Genomic DNA, 16,029 nt, shown 5'->3' on the forward strand with positions numbered 1-16,029 from the left:
TTTTCATGAATCATCTCGCATGATTATGGAGGTTGGCAAATCTCACATCTATAGGGTGGGTCTGCAGGATGAAGATCCAGGGAAGAGCCAGTTCATATCTGAAAGCCATCTGCTGCTGCATTGCCTCTTGCTCCTGGAAGGTTAGGCTTTTATTCAATTCTCTCCTTCAACTGATTGGATGAGGCCCACCCACATTAAGGAGGACAACTTACCTTACTCAAAATCCACCAATTTAAGTGTTAATCTCATCTAAAACCCCCCTCATGGAAACATCCAGAATAATGTTTGATCAAATATATGGGCTCCATGGCCCAGTCAAATTGACACACAATTAATCATCACATTATTTTCAAAAACTTTATGTAACTCCATTTTCACTTTCCAGCTCACTTACAAACACACACACACACACACACACACACTTCCTCTTACCTCTTTCACAAAATATGTTTATATTCTGATTTTGGGTGTCATTATTTAGTGTTTAAATAATAATGATTGAATGAATACTATTCACAGCTGATTCATGTCATACACTGTAATTATATGTCTCTTGAGCAAGAAAGCCAGTTTCTCTTGTATGGTCTACAATATCAGGAACCTCTTCATTTCCTGTTCTTTCTCTTTTCATGGAGCAGGTCCTCCCTGAGCTCTCTGCCTTTGTTCTCCAGTTTTGCTCAGTTGCTCTTTAGCTGATGGGGTGGCTATGAACATGGCGCCTCCCTTCGATTCCAGCCTGGGAGTTCCTCTTACCTCTCCTCTCCCACGTTTCCTGTCTCCCTCTCCCTTTATCTTCTTTCTTGTGTACTTTCATTTTAATGGTCTCCTGAGAAAGAGAGTAGAGGCAAAAATTTCTTGAGATCTTACATGTTTTAAAATATTATTTTATTCTCACATTTGATTGATAATTTGCTGAATTCAGAATTCTAGTTTGGGAATAATTTTCCTTACAATTTTTAGATCACTGGTTCAATCCTTCCAGCTTCTGGTGTAAAGTCCAAAGCCATTTTGATTCTTAATCCATTGCTTAGTACTATATTTGGGTTTTTTTTATCTTGAAGCTTTAAGGTCATCTTTTTAACCTAGTTTTCAGGTACTTTATCAAGATGCATTTTCCTGTGAGGTCATGATTGTTCGTTTTTAATGTGATAGTCATTTGGTCTGGAAGTTCATGTACTTTTGCTCTTTGAAATTTTCTTTTACTGTTTCTTTGAAACTTTCACCCTCTCTACTTGCTCTGTTTTTATTTTTGAGTCCTATAAGGTCAAATATTGGACATCTTATATTTATCTCCAGTATTCATATATTGTTCTTTTACTTCACTCCTATTCATCTTTTTGTTTTGCTATTCAAGTCATTTCATCAAATTTCTCTTGCAACTCTCATATTTAATTTTTATTTAATAAATAAATGTATTTTTAATTTGTAAAATTATTGTATTTTAAGTAAAAATACATTAAAAATAACATATTTTTAATTTGTAAAAACTCTTTCTGCTTTTCAGAACACACATTTTATGTAACACTGCTTTTATTTTACCAATACAGCATCTTGTCTTATGCTTCTGAAAATGTTAAATATATATCTTTTGAAAGCTTTTAATGTACTTCCTGCACTATATCTGATTCTTCCATATTTGTTATCTATTTGTTAGGTTGATATCTCTTTTCATGTTGGTGATTGTCCTCAAACGCTTAGTGATCCTTGTTTGTCCACTCATAACTAAGAGTAATGTACTAACAGGCTGTTTGGAAACTGTGTGTGTGTGTGTGTATGTGGTGGGGTGGAATATGTTGAATGGCGGGCTTTATTTACTGGGGTAATAACGCTGGGTAATGTGATAAAGATGGCTTTATTAGGGCAAGCTTACTTTTTCAACATAAGACATTGAACTGTCTATATCTATGAATTTTGCTTTTGAAATGCTCAGTTCCCTGGGGGGAAATCCTTCAGTTTCCTGATTGGGAGCTGTGAGCCTTATTGTCAATATACTGACAGGTTTGCTGGTGTTGTTTTACCTCTTCCCCACTTTTTTTTTTATATCACCTCATCTCCGTAAGTCTCTCCAGAAAGTCACTCTTCAGCCTTCTGCTCAGGTGGGGAAGAGGTTCTGATTGTATAACATCTCTTAAAAATTTTAAAGCAACTCCATTTTCCGGGCTAATCATACACTCCTATGTTCAGAAGTACTTACTTCCTCCTTCTCCTGAATGCTTCTGACATTCTAATTGCTAAAACATTGGCATTTTTGCTGTGTTCTCTGCCTCAGACATCCCCTGAGTGTTCTACATCAGCATTCTCCTAGGTGCTAAGTCACACAGGAGTCAAGAACAACTTATTAATCTGCTTTTCAGATCCCAAAATTTTGTTTCACACTCTTTTGCTGTCATCTCCTTTCTTTCTTTTGCTATGGAGGTAAGCCTATTCTTAACACAAATTTAGTAGGGTTTTGGGAAAAAGCCACAAATAATGCACATGTAAAATCTGTGTTTCATCGGAATTCCCTCTACTCTTAAATAATATTTAACAGATTCCTATAACTTTTGTTTTTTTGTTCTAAATGACTAGTATTAGCCAATATCATAGCTTCACATTGAGCAAGAGAAGTGAATTTAATTTTCTTATAATAGTTTTACAAAAAATAAAATAATACTGCTTTTTAGCTCAGCGCTTCTAGTATCAGTTCCTTCTGTATTTATGTCCTATTTCCCCCCCTCCCATCTTTGTTATTGCTAGATTCCTGCATCACTGTCATATCTCTTTCTCTCTCCAAGCTTTGCTTTTGTCTAGAAACCACCAAAACCATTCTAATGCTTCCCTTGGGGCAAGAAGTGATGGGGTAGGCTGCTTTTTATGGACAATAGCCTCTGTTGCTTTCCCCTGGGGTTTCTTATTGTTCTTGTTTCCCTCCACCTCTGGGTCTGAATTAACTTTTGTGTTGCTCCCAATTTTTGTGACTGGACTCTCTTTTTCACTCCCACATATGTCTGAGATATCTTATCAATCTAATTACATTTATTTTGAGTCTCTATTTCATGCCTCATATTTGCTCAACGTGCCTCATAGTTTCTGTCCACCAAAAATTCCATTTTTGTTTTTAAACACTGGCTATAATCCTACTTAAAAATTTTTCCTATCACTTCTAGAGTTTGGGAGGGATGGATTTGGGGAGTTTGGAGAGGAGAAATGCTATATATACTCATATATGTCATAGTGAACATTGGAAGAACAGAGATTCCATTTTCTTCTTTATAATATTCTGAAGCTTTTTTCAAAGAGTGAGTTTTGCTTTTATGATTATGAAAAATACCAACTAACATACTGCTATTTCAGAATACAAGAAGAAATAAGTTGCCTCCTTCTCAGGTGCTCTCCTACCATTTCAGCCAGCTTGGTGTGTGACTCTTACATGACACATTCCTTGTGGCATCGATATCTTCTCATCTTTTCCCCAAGTTTAACCAATCACACTATGGGTACATCAAAGTTTGACTTTGCATTTGGTATTTCGCCAAGATCTGCTATTTGCTTGCTGCTTGGCTAGAGCCTTTACAACATCAATGGCTAAAACCCTTGTATGCCATTTTTTTGGTATCCCTGAATTTGTAAGCAAACAGTGATCATGTGATAGCATAGGTTGTTATCTCTAATCAGTCTAACAACATCAGCAATCTGAATAAAGCAAGTCATTTGGATTCTTAAAAAATATTCAAGTATGCATTTTCAAATGTAGTTAATCATTCTGTGACTTAGACTGCAATAGCTTTATATAATTTACATGTTAAAATTCTCTCAATCTATCAAAGTATACATTATATTTATTATTACAAGAGTAAAATGTAAGAATAATTGATGAGGGGGCCAGCCCCATGGCTGAGTGGTTACAGTCGTGTGCTCTGCTTTGGTGGTCCAGGGTTTCGCTGGTTCAGGTCTTGGGCTCGAACCTAGCACCACTCATCAGGTCATGCTGAGGTGGTATCCCACATAGCAGAAGTAGAAGGACCTACAACTAGAATATACAACTATGTACGGGGGCTTTGGGAAGAAGAAGAAAAAAAATGGCAACAGATGTTAGCTTTGGGCCAATCTTAAAAAAAAAACAAGGAATAATTGATGATCATTGTGAGAGTTAATTTTCTGGACAAATTTAAGAGTTTTAAATAATTAAATAAATAGGAAAATAAGTCAATATTTCATATAAATATTAAGAGATAGTGTGTTAATTATTAGATAGCTTTAGAAAGAGTATAGCTTTGTAAAACCAATAAATATTTATAAAATTTAAATATACAAAGCAGAATAATAAAAATTAGATATCAGAATTTAATCTTTATAAAGTTGTCTGGTGTTCTCTATTTACATTAAATAAAACAACTTTTAAGCACTGTATTTTTAGCTTCCTAATTCCATTTAAGTCGTGAATCTTATCAATTTTACAGATGAATTTACAGCAGGATTTCAATTTTGCCATCAAAATCAGGTATGACAGTATCCAGGATAAATTATTTTCACTCCATATCTAATAAAGAATATGAAGAAAAGAAGAATGTGTTAGAGAAAAATGAGGTATTTCTCCCAAGATATTTTGCTTCTCTACCAATCTCAGTTTCTCATTTGAAAAGTGAGCCATTTACCTAGATTTCAAATGTGTGTTTTAGTGACTACTGGAACAATCTAGCAGCTACAATGAAGACTAAATTTCCCTCCTCTGAGGTGTCAACCCTTTAAATATGATTACCGAATGTTTAATAATGAAATTTCAATGTTAGGAAGTTTTTTATAAGATTTTAATTTTATTTCAGTCTACCAGAAATACAGTATGAAGGTCTTTGGTTTCAACATTGACTTCAGTTGAATATTTTAACTCTCAACTATTGAGTATGTAGTCAAAATACGTATTAGGTGCACCTCTATTCATTAACTTTACTTAAATAAAATTAAATATACAACAGAATAGACTAGAATGAAAAACATGAGAATGCATTGCCTGTCATAAGGCTAAGTACTGTTTTGTGAATGTTTTGTTTCAGTTTCTATATGTATGTACACACAGATGTACACATGCCTATCGGGTTATGTTACAACATACATTCTTATTGAGGGCTGTGGGTCGTGGTAAAGAATTTGAAATCCACTGAACTAGAAGGAGGGAGAGTGCTTGATGTGGAGCAGGAGGACTGGCGTTAACTGCTGAACTTGCTAACAAAAGATAGTAATGTAAAGTTCGGAAATGTTTTTCTGTAAGAGACTACAAATATATGACTTCCAGACTTAATGAAGGATCCAACAGCAATTAGAACTTAAAAGTATGTAGGAGGAAGGTAGGAGTCAAAAATTAATTAGTGAAATAATATAAAATGGCCAAGAAAAATTGGATAGGTAAGAACATAGGGATCATGCTAGTTAATAATAACAGTAGTGATGATGATGATACGTTATGTTTCTTAACAATTCCTGTGGTTACCACAGCAGTTTCTACTCTATTTATTCTAGAGTAAGTTGATTCTTTCAACAGCTTAATGGGAAAGACAGAGCAGGCATTGGTAACCCCATTTTGCAGATGAGGAAAGAGTCAGTACTTTCTGAGGGATACACAGCTGGGAAGGACCAAAGATGTGTCTTAAATTCAAGTCTTCTTGTGATTTTGTATTCTCCCTAACAAAAGAAACCAGCAGAAACATGAAGAATGGAGCCCACATGTCTAGGGGAAATAAGCGCAACAATCACTTTCTGTTGCCGTGAGCTCACTGAAGCAGTGTCAGCTAAACGACTGAGCTGTGTCTGGAGGATCACCCAGAAGCGAACTTCCCCTCCTCATTCTCCAGGATGTCTGAGGAAAAAGACTATCTTGAACCAGGTGTAGAAATAAGAGTGATGGCAGGCAGACAAAAAAGCAGAATCAGAAACTCTGAGGCAGCAGTCCCCTCAGATGGATGAGATTGAGCTCTCTGGGTTTGGTAGACATAATTAGAAGTTTACAGAGATTATAACACTTTCCTTACTGTAGTAACAATAAAGAATACTTGTCCCTATTTTGTCATTTGCAAAGGATTTTTACACTTATTGTCTCATGTGTTTGCCATAATAAACTTTTAATATAAGTTTTATAGTTGGGGAAATTGCAAGCTTAGAGAAGTAAATAACCATTCAAGTATGTATGGTGAATAAGAAGTAGAACCAGGACTCAAAATAGAGTCTTTTTCTTACAATGCTTATGTTATATCCACTTTGCTCTGCTGACCTCCAAAAACTGCTACATAACATTTTAAATAGTTAAGTTTGTAAATATAGATTATTATTGAGAAGGTTGACCAGAAAGGACAACACTTTCAAGGCTACAGTCTAAAGCAAATTTTTAAAAAACACTTTTTATTTACAGAGAAAAAGTAAAAGTGACCATTGACAAACATGAGGTAACTTTACTTTGTGTTCTCTTGGATTTCACCAAAAATCTCCAAAGAAAACCTTGAATTTATGTAAGACTGAATCATAACGGGCTATTTATGAAATTAAATTATTTGGACTCAGCCCTAACTTTTGAAATTAACATAAAAGAGAACACAGCCTGTGAAAAACGCATCACTTGGTACAAGTGAGACATTAAACGGTAGGTGGAACTGCCCACCTAGCTAAGACTTGATGTAGTCACAACATCACTCACTGCCCATTTCACAGTTTCGTTCATAAAGACATCACGGAAAATGTTCACTATAGTAATGTATGAGTTTGGAGGTTGGAGTGTGAGGGAATAATTTCTTCTTCATTAGAGGGTACATAAAAAGAGAGATGCTTCAGTTTGTGTTCCAAAATGAATAGAAGAGCACCCTGGCTGAATGGGCAGTGAGGGTGGCAGTAAGCGATTTCCATTAAGTGGCAATAAGCTATAGGAAGGTATGAGTATACGAAATGGGAAGTGGGAAACCACAAGTCACTAGGTATTACTGGATTGTAGGCTGTGTGGAGCTGGATGATAGGCTAAAGGGAGGGTTCCTGGAAATGGAGGTGACTAGGGAAAGATGACATATTAATTCAGGTCCTGGATGGTCTTAAATGATGGGATTGATGGTCTGAGTCTTTTTCTTTTGTTGAGTCACTGAGTTACCACATGGCTACATTCTCCATACCCACCCTAATCCTCCCAATCCTCTTACCCGGATAATCCTTGGTGTAGATTCTCCTTTACTCCCATCCACTGGTAACTTCTGTCCATTCCACAAACATCTCCAAAGGCAATACCGATTTTTTTTACAAGGTGAGTCAGTCACAAATAATATCACCAACAACTGTTGTATATTCTCATAATATAAATGCCAATATGATTACTTGATGCTACTGCCTTCTTTGACTAGATCACCAAGGGATTTTAATTAACCTTCCAAAAATGTTTCTCTTACATGATTCTGAAAACTTAGGCCTCCATTTTCCCATATGGCCAAGCTGGAACTTATGTGAAAAAGATATAGAATTCAAGGGCTGATGAATTTTACAGATGGTTATTTATCTCTCATGTCCATTTATTTATGGTGTCTAAGATGCAAGGCATTTGAATTGTCCATAAAGGTATGACTTCACTTAGGTGATAAACATGTGTAGCTCTAAATGAGTAAGGAGAAACCCCATGCCCAAAAAAGAGTGTTATAGCATATGTTTAAAACTTTAGCCCTGCCCTGGGGCGGCCTCCACTTATTAATTCTTTCTACTTCCTTGATCTCATTCTGTTCCAGGCTGCCCAGGGAGCCCATCTACTTCCCAGCGTCATTGAATTCTTTCTCCTATATTTGATGTCCCATACCATCCATGTTCTCTTGTGAGATGCAGGATTGCTTGTGCTTTGGAAAACCTTGTCCATTTCTCCAGCAGCTGAATTTGTAATCCTTTTGTTCTCTCCTCCTTTCACTTAATCACTGCTCGTGACTGTGGGCGCTGCTCTGCTTTTCCCTCTCTAGAGAATCTTCTAAGACTCTCATTGAAATAGACCCATCTTGTCAGGAAAGCTTCTTGCTAATGACCCGGAGCAGAGCATCCTTGACCTCTTTGTTCCTCAGGGTGTATACCACAGGGTTCAGTAAGGGGGTGATGACGGTGTAGGTCACTGAAATCAGCTGATCCTGATCCCTGGTGTTCTCTGACTTGGGCTTGAGGTAGGCAATGGAAGCACAGCCATAGTGGACAACGACCACAGTGAGATGAGAAGCACAGGTGGCAAAGGCCTTCTTCCGGCCCTCAGCAGAGGTGATCTTGAGGATGGTGGAGATGATGAGGATGTAGGAAATGAAAACCAATCCCATGGGAACCAGGATCACTAGCACACTGATGATCAAAGTTAGGATCTCATTGACAGTTGTGTCAATGCAAGACAGCTTCATCACAGGTCGGATGTCACAGAAGAAGTGGGCCACCTTCGTGGTACAGAAGGGCAGCCTGAACACAGCAGACACCTGTGTCATAGCTACAATTAGGCCAATGCTGCAGGCCCCCCATACCAACTGAGTGCACACCTTCTTGTTCATGATGACAGAGTACCTCAAGGGGTTGCAAATAGCCACATAACGGTCATAACCCATCGCCGTGAGTAGGAAGCAATTGTTGATGGCCAGAGTGGTGAAGAAGAACATCTGAGTGGCACAACCTGCCAAGGAAATGGGCTGACTCAGGCCTATGAGGTTACAGAGCATCTTGGGAATAATGACAAGTGTGTACATGGTCTCTGAAGCTGAAAGCATGTTGAGGAAGAAGTACATGGGGGTGTGGAGGTGATGATCAAGGCTAATGATGGTCACAATGATGATATTGCCTGCCAGGGTTAATATGTACAGTACAAGAAATACAACAAAGAGGGTGAGCTGGTGCTCATGGAAGCTGGAGAAACCCTGGAACGTAAACTCACTCACCAAAGTACGATTCTCTTTCTTCATTAAATCATATATAGTGTCTAAGAAAGAAAAAATTATATAAGGAACCTAGGTGGATGGTTTCCGTCAAACAGTAAGCTGGGTAAATTCTCTTGGTTAATCTGCCTCAGGTCTCTGCTTATTTATATTCCCATCCCTGCTTATTTCTTTGGGAAATAAAGAATGGAGAAATATTCTCTTCTCACTAAAAAGAAAGTACATGGCTTTTAGAGTCAAATGCTATAAACTTATATCCTAGTTCTACCAGGTGCTAACTTATCTTGGGTAAGGAATTAACATCGCTAAGACCAGTTTCCTCATCATTATATGAGAAACTATATGATCACAACTATATGATTACAACATCTATCCAACATCTATAAACAAACCAAATGATTACAACATCATAGAATTATTCATAGAAACATTTTGAAATAAGTATCATACTTACAGCAGAATTCAGAAAATTATTGAATCCATTCATGTTCAGTGTGTCATTCAGAACTCTAGGCTCTGTGGCCACCTATTCATACCTGAGCTTCTAGGGTTTGGGTAGAGTTCTTGTTACTATGGTTTACACGCTGTATTCTCATTCCAATCTTTTAACTCTGATGGTGCTGATGCTCTCTTCTGTCCTCCACTCCTCTTCCCCAGATACCACTCATTTTCCAAGCCACACAAAGCCCATGACCTCTGAAAAAATCTCTCCCGCCCCTGCTCTGGCCTACATGTCCTTGCCCTTGTAGGTAGCATAGAACTGTTTACTGGCTCTTTTGTATTGAAAGCACCTTATAGTGCATTGTGATTACAAACCATGTTCACATACATTATTTAATTTCATTATCATCCAGTGGAGCAGGGAGGACAACGATTTCTGTTTCTCTCCAGATGCAGAAACTGTGCATCGGCTCTGTTTAGGGAATTGCCCACAGGCATACAGAAATCAAGACTAGAATCCATGTCTTCTGATCCTGTGTCCATTGTTCTTCCTACTACACAAAACAGCATAATAGAACTGCCCCCACCACAGCTAAACTGTATAGTGTTTGAGAATAGGGACCACATATGCCAACTCTTTATGACCCCAATGCGACCACTGCAGTGTAGGGCATAAATATCTGCTAGTAGAATCATTACAGGTCATTGCTCCATCAAAGAAATTGTCCATTAGGAAGCAGAATGCTGGGACACCACTGTGAGGTTTTCTTCAGAGAAGAAGAGTAGTAAGTGTTTTTAACCTCTATCTCCTTTTCCCTGCTGTCTAGACCTGTGACGGCAATAAACACCTAAAGAATTAAGCTAAATTTTAACATTGGAATTATAACACTAGAAGAAAGCATGACACTATTAATATCTAATTGGAAAATATACAAGTAGTGCAACTTTTGTAGTAGCCTTTATCCTATTAATAAACAACATATAATTATGTAACAGGTTAGCTATAAAAATATATTCAGTAATAGAATAGATGGAATTGTCTAAAAAGTGCATTTTTCTGGAAGTGAAGCAAATTAGCCACATTGCAAAATGATTTACTATAGAGTAAATTTCAAAGGTAGGCTTCTTTAGTGTTTTTACAATTAAAATAATCTATTTTTCAGAAATCTACCATTTTTAATAAAAAGACTACAAAATGTTATTTGTAAGGGATTGGGGCACAGGTACGCTTCAGCTTCTCGGAGCATGCTATGAAGAGAAATGATATGAGGTTGCAGACAACCAAAGCGTATGTTAGATGCCAGGGACCATTTCCTAACAGGGAAAGTTGTTTGGCCTTGATGTGTGTGCCATGGTAAGTAACTATAAATATGCTCCATGGGGCTTTATAAACAATGTCTCTGTGGATTATGCTTTTTCTGAAGACAAGAATATAGACAAGGAAGCATAGCTGATAAGTGGCAGAACTACATTCTTTTTTTTTTGAGGAAGATTAGCCCTGAGCTAACTGCTGCTGCCAATCCTCCTCTTTTTGCTGAGGAGGACTGGCCCTGAGTCAACATCGGTGCCTGTCTTCCTCCACTTTATATGTGGGACGCCTGCCACAGCATGACCCACCAAACGGTGCCATGTTCACACCCAGAATCTGAACCAGCAAACCCCGGGCCGCCGAAGCCGAACATGCGAATTTAACTGCTGCGCCACCGGGCTGGCCCCAGAACCACATTCTTTATCACCATATTAGTCAAGATATTCTTTATCCTGGGAAGTCATGATTCCTTAGGATTAGCAGGGGATCTTTGAAAGTGGTCAATCAAGGATAAAGGAAAACCAGCATTCATAGACACCAGGACCCTTTCCAGCTTAATATAATTTGACCCTTTAACAACAATAAAACCCATGCTTGTATTTTATCCCTCATATGGCTCTTTCTGTAAATCATTGAAGGCTTTTTCCAAATCTCACTTACTTTTCTCCCTGCAAATCTGTGGCTCAACAGAAAAATAGAGGTAGAGGTCAGAGGTGTGGCCCATTGGTGGCAAATATTCACAAATAAAGGTCATGAAGAAGAGACACTTCAGTGTGTTCCTTCCACCTGCCCTCAGGCCAGTCCAGGGAGGGAGGTAGAAGGAAAGTTGCAGGGGGCTCCTTGAATACGAGTTATTTCCTCCAGCTGCAAGAGGAGATTTTGACGCCCAAGAAAGGCTCTCTGAGGATCATCCCTCAACGTTTCTGGGTGCCATTTCCTGGGCACCCTGGAGAGTCACCCTGGGGCTGGAAGGAAGCAGACAGCTGGTGCCAGGGGACCTCGTTATGTGTAGGGCACATTTACCAGATTACATGGGTTTATGCTTTGGGCACTTTTCGCTGCGTGTAGAAACAGCAGTGGCTTATTTGTCAGATTTTATTTTTTAAATAAACATTCTATTTTTATACAGTTGGGCCTTGAAAAACCATGGTTACAAAGCCCAAGTGAGCTCTAGCTCAGCCACTGTCTTGGGATTCCGGGAAATCATGCAGCTCTCCCTGTAGTCAACCCTACTCAATATTAGAAGCTGTTTTTCTTCTGCTGCTTCTTTTCTGGAATTAAAACAGCCAAGTCTGGCTACAGTTTTTGTCCTTTGGGATTCAGAAAGGGAGACCAAATCTCAATAGACGATCCAGATGTCTCTCGAAGGCCAGGAGACTACTGTGTGTCCTACAAACCTGAGCCAGGGTTTCATCCTAGGGGACCATCAGGCACATGGTTAAATGCACTGGGCTTCATGAGGCCAGTCTGGTGTTATCTCAACACTCGTTTCCCTGCCCTAACCACAGGCACTTTCCCCCACCAAGAGAATCTTATTCTCGCTATTGTTTTCCTTTTATATGCATCCTTATCCACCTCTGCCAGATCCCAACAATTCTTCTCCAAATTATTTTTTCCACACTTGGCACAAAAAAATGAAATGCCTGTATTTCTATATTGATGAACTCAAAAAATGCCCGTTGTACTTCTTACTTATTTTTTGTATTCCCTCCTCTTTCTTCCTTCTCTACTGAATTTTTTATGGTAACTTTAAACTTTAGAAAACTATAAAAGGAAAAGTTTACAGGAGTATAAAAATGTTAATGTTTGCTCTTATCTCTATCAGTTTCAAGACATAAGAAGAGGAAATATTGGCCAAATTAGAGTTTCTTAAAAAACTAAAATTTTTTTTAATTAAATTATCATTGATAAATTTAGCATCTCAACTTCTTTCCTTGTTGTTTATGGCTGAATAGTATCTTCACAGGCATTAAAGCCTTCAATGGTTTGGGGTCCAAGTGTGATTGGATAGTCCCCCATTTTTGAGTCCCCGTGCTGATTAAACCTGTGTTTTTCTTTGTCTGCTCTAGTGAGAGAAGAGCCATATAGTCACCCTAGTTCTCACAGGAAACACAAATCAGCATTGAGGCATAAAGAAGCTCCCTCCTCCAAATGGGAAGGGGCTATAAATCCTCTTTCACCGGAGACAATCAGCACAGCTCTATCAACATACGATCAGCGTAGGGACATCTTTGTATTGATACAGTCTGAGATCTCTGTCAAAAATTAGGAGGCCATGTAGGAGGAGGATGCTCTAGGAACCTCATTTTCCAGTACAGAAGGTGCCCTTTGACGTTTTAAAGGTTGAAAAATGAAATCCTGAAGAATCCTAGGTTTATGAATAACCAGGAAGGGAAGGAGGACAGTGGTTAGGGGACTGTTAGGAGGTGGATGGCCAAGCAACCTCTGACTCCTGGTCAGCAGGTTTCTCAATGTATGGCTGGGTAAACAAGAGAAAGGGCTAAGCTCTAGGAAGTGCTATGTTCCTGGGAACTGTGCTCTGTGACTTTACCCCAGCCTAGCATTGAGTGGGTAGGACAACCATAGTTGTCCACCTGCATAGTTGCTGAACTGAAACTCAGATGTTCCAGTTTGTGGTCTAACAAATTACCCTGAACTTCGTGTCATGAAGCAGTAACGATCCTTTATCATTCATCTCTGTGGTGACTGGTCTCAGGCTGTTCTTACACAGGGTTTCTCATGTAGTTGTGGTCAGAAGTAGCTGTGGTTTGCTCACTTACATGACAGTCAGTTGATAGTGGCTGTTGACTGCAAATACCTACTCACAGCCCCTCTATTTGGCCTGGGCTTCCTCATAGCCTGGTCCTCTGGGTTCCAAGAACAAGCACCCCAAGAGACACAGCCTCACAGAAGCTGTATGATCGTTTATGATCTAGTCTCAGAAGTCACACAGCAGCGCTTTCACCGCACTGCATTGGTCCAGGCAGTCACAAGGCCCGCCCAGTCTCAAGTGGAGGAGATATAGATTTCACCTTTTAATCGGGGTGTGACACACGGTAAGGAGAGCATGTGGAATGGGGGATATTGTGTCCATTTTTTGAAAATACACTCAACAGATGACCAGTGTCTTCTCGTGAACAGTTTAGGCTAGTTGTCCTCAAAGGGAAACAGGAAACAAAATCAAAATTAAAATAACCGAACTCCAGACTCTCCTTACCCAGGTGTTTATGTAAATCTGATCACTGTTTTGGAATGCTTAACTTCCAGGGATTCTTGGAAGAATAAAGGGAAAATGTGAACCCCCCAAAAAGGAAGATTTTAGATCTCCTGCTAATCTAACATTAGAAACTTGAGATGACATTAATGTGAGTTAGAACATAAAAGAGCTATACCTTGACCGCATTAGATGCTAACTGTAGAAGGCAAACAAAAGTTCTAAACAATTTCAAAATTAACAAAACTCTGGTTGACAAGATTCTGAAGCCACTAGTTGCAATTTGGCTGTAGGTTTTTGTGACCACCTGCAGGCTTGGGACATGTTCGGATCTTTATTACAAAGTATATTTTTTCTTTACCATTTTTAATATAACACTTTATACTTACAAACCACTATGTTTAAAACATGTAAGTTGTGAAGCATAACAATAAAATAAACAATTTGTCAGTTCATCATTCAACTCAAGAACTATACGCACTATTGTATTTCTTGTTTTTCCCACCTCCTCTTTCATCACACTGCCCCTCCCTCCTGGTGGTTACTACTATCCTGATTTTTATGTTTATTTTTGTCTTTTTTTATACCTTCTTACATATCTATGTATGTTTAAACAGTAAACTATTTAGTTATATCTATAGTTGAGCTTTATAAAAAAGATATACTATATATAGTTTTCTGAGACTTGCTTTTCAAAAAATTAAATGTTACATTTCTAAAATCCAGAGTAGAGCTGCAGTTTATTAATTTAACTACCTTACACTATTCCATCATGTAAATATAGCACAATATTTTTTACCCATTCTACTGGTGAGGGATAATGGGGTTATTTTCAGATTTTTGTTATTATAAATGGCAATCTTTTAAATATTTTAATACATGCTTTCTTGAGCAAATGTGCAAAAGTTTCTCTAAGGTCTATATCCTTTAGAAGAATTACTAGGTTGTGGAATATACAAATTTCCAACTTTACGAGAAAATACCAAATTAAATATTGAAGTGGTTGTACCAGTTCACACCATGACAAGGAAAGAATAAGAGGAGTTTTGGGTTGATCTACATGCTTTCAAATACTGTGTTATCAGACCGCCTAATTTCTGTCAAACTAGTGGGAGTGAAATGGTATCTCATTGTGGTTTTAATTTACATGTTCTTAAATAGTAAAGAAGTTGAACATCTTTTCAAAGTTTATTGGCCTTGAATGTTTTATATTCTGTAAAATATTTGTCCATGTCTTTGCCTATTCTTCTATGGGGTTGTCTGGTTTTCTTATTCAATTGTAGTAGCCTTTTATGTACTCTGGGAACCAAACTCTTGTCTTTAATATGTTATGCAAATATTTTCTACCATTTTGTGGCTTGTCTTTTCATTTTCTTTGTGGTAATTTTTATTGAACAAAAATTATTTTAATGTAGTCAAATGTATTATTCTTGTCTTTCGTAGTTAGCATTTTTTGCATCTGAAAAAAGAAATTCCTACCTCAATGTCAGAATGATCTTCTTTATTTCCTTGTAAGCACATTAGTATATTTTCCATATTTCAATCCATCTGGAATTGATTTTTGTATATGTGGTAAGACAGATGTCCAAATTCATTTTTATTCTTTTAAATGGATAACCAACTATCCTAGCACCTTTGTTTGAAGAGACCTCCTTTCCCCACTGGTGTACAATCTATTCGCCATATAACAAGATTCTATATGAGCATGGGTCAGTGTGGGCACTTTCTAGTCTGCTCCATTAGTTGGTTTAACTCCCTGTAGCAAAATTATACTGTCTTAACAACTGTAACTTTACAAGAAATCTTAGCTGTCAGGGAGATCAACTCCCCTTACTTTAATTTATTTTTAGGTAGTTGGACCTTTGATTTTCCACACAAATTTTAGATCAAGTTTTTGGAATTGCATTAAATTAAAAGATCATCAGGGATGAATTGATATAGGCTATGTCTCCATTTATTTAAATGTCTTTAATTTTTGTTGGAGGTCTTTAAGATCACCATCAAGCTAGATGATTCCCTTAGAAGGACTCACAGGATACAGAAAAACTTTTGTAGTCATGGTTATGGTTTCTTACAGTGAAAAGATACCGATTAAAATCAACAAAGGGAAAAGGCGCATGGGGCACAGTCCAGGAGAAACCGAGGATGAGCTTCCGAGTATTCTCTCCCAATGGAGT

General features: G+C 37.9%; 1 protein-coding gene across 2 annotated transcripts; it reads right to left on the reverse strand.

Annotated features, from left to right (window-relative positions):
- Positions 1-461: 461 nt before the first annotated feature.
- On the reverse strand, positions 462-9,429 carry LOC103553943 (olfactory receptor 10J1-like). Of its 2 annotated transcripts, none has more exons than XR_011536898.1 (2): positions 9,343-9,429; positions 462-826 (listed from the first exon to the last, which is right to left on the reverse strand). XR_011536898.1 is itself a non-coding variant. In XM_008524720.2 (2 exons), the coding sequence occupies exon 1, from the start codon at positions 8,913-8,915 to the stop codon at positions 7,986-7,988; it is 930 nt and encodes a 309-aa protein (XP_008522942.1). In that variant the 5' UTR covers positions 8,916-8,926; the 3' UTR covers positions 462-826; positions 7,152-7,985. The 2 variants fall into 2 exon arrangements, 1 of the variants encoding a protein (XP_008522942.1); XM_008524720.2 differs by lacking the exon at positions 9,343-9,429 and adding an exon at positions 7,152-8,926.
- Between the last annotated feature and the right edge of the window lie 6,600 nt (positions 9,430-16,029).

Source organism: Equus przewalskii, unplaced genomic scaffold (assembly GCF_037783145.1).
Source record: "Equus przewalskii isolate Varuska unplaced genomic scaffold, EquPr2 ChrUn-6, whole genome shotgun sequence".
Taxonomy (NCBI): Eukaryota; Metazoa; Chordata; class Mammalia; order Perissodactyla; family Equidae; genus Equus; species Equus przewalskii.

Excerpts from the sequence above, each read along its gene's own strand:
- LOC103553943 (XM_008524720.2), bottom strand. The coding sequence starts at position 8,915 with ATGAAGAAAGAGAATCGTACTTTGGTGAGTGAGTTTACGTTCCAGGGT.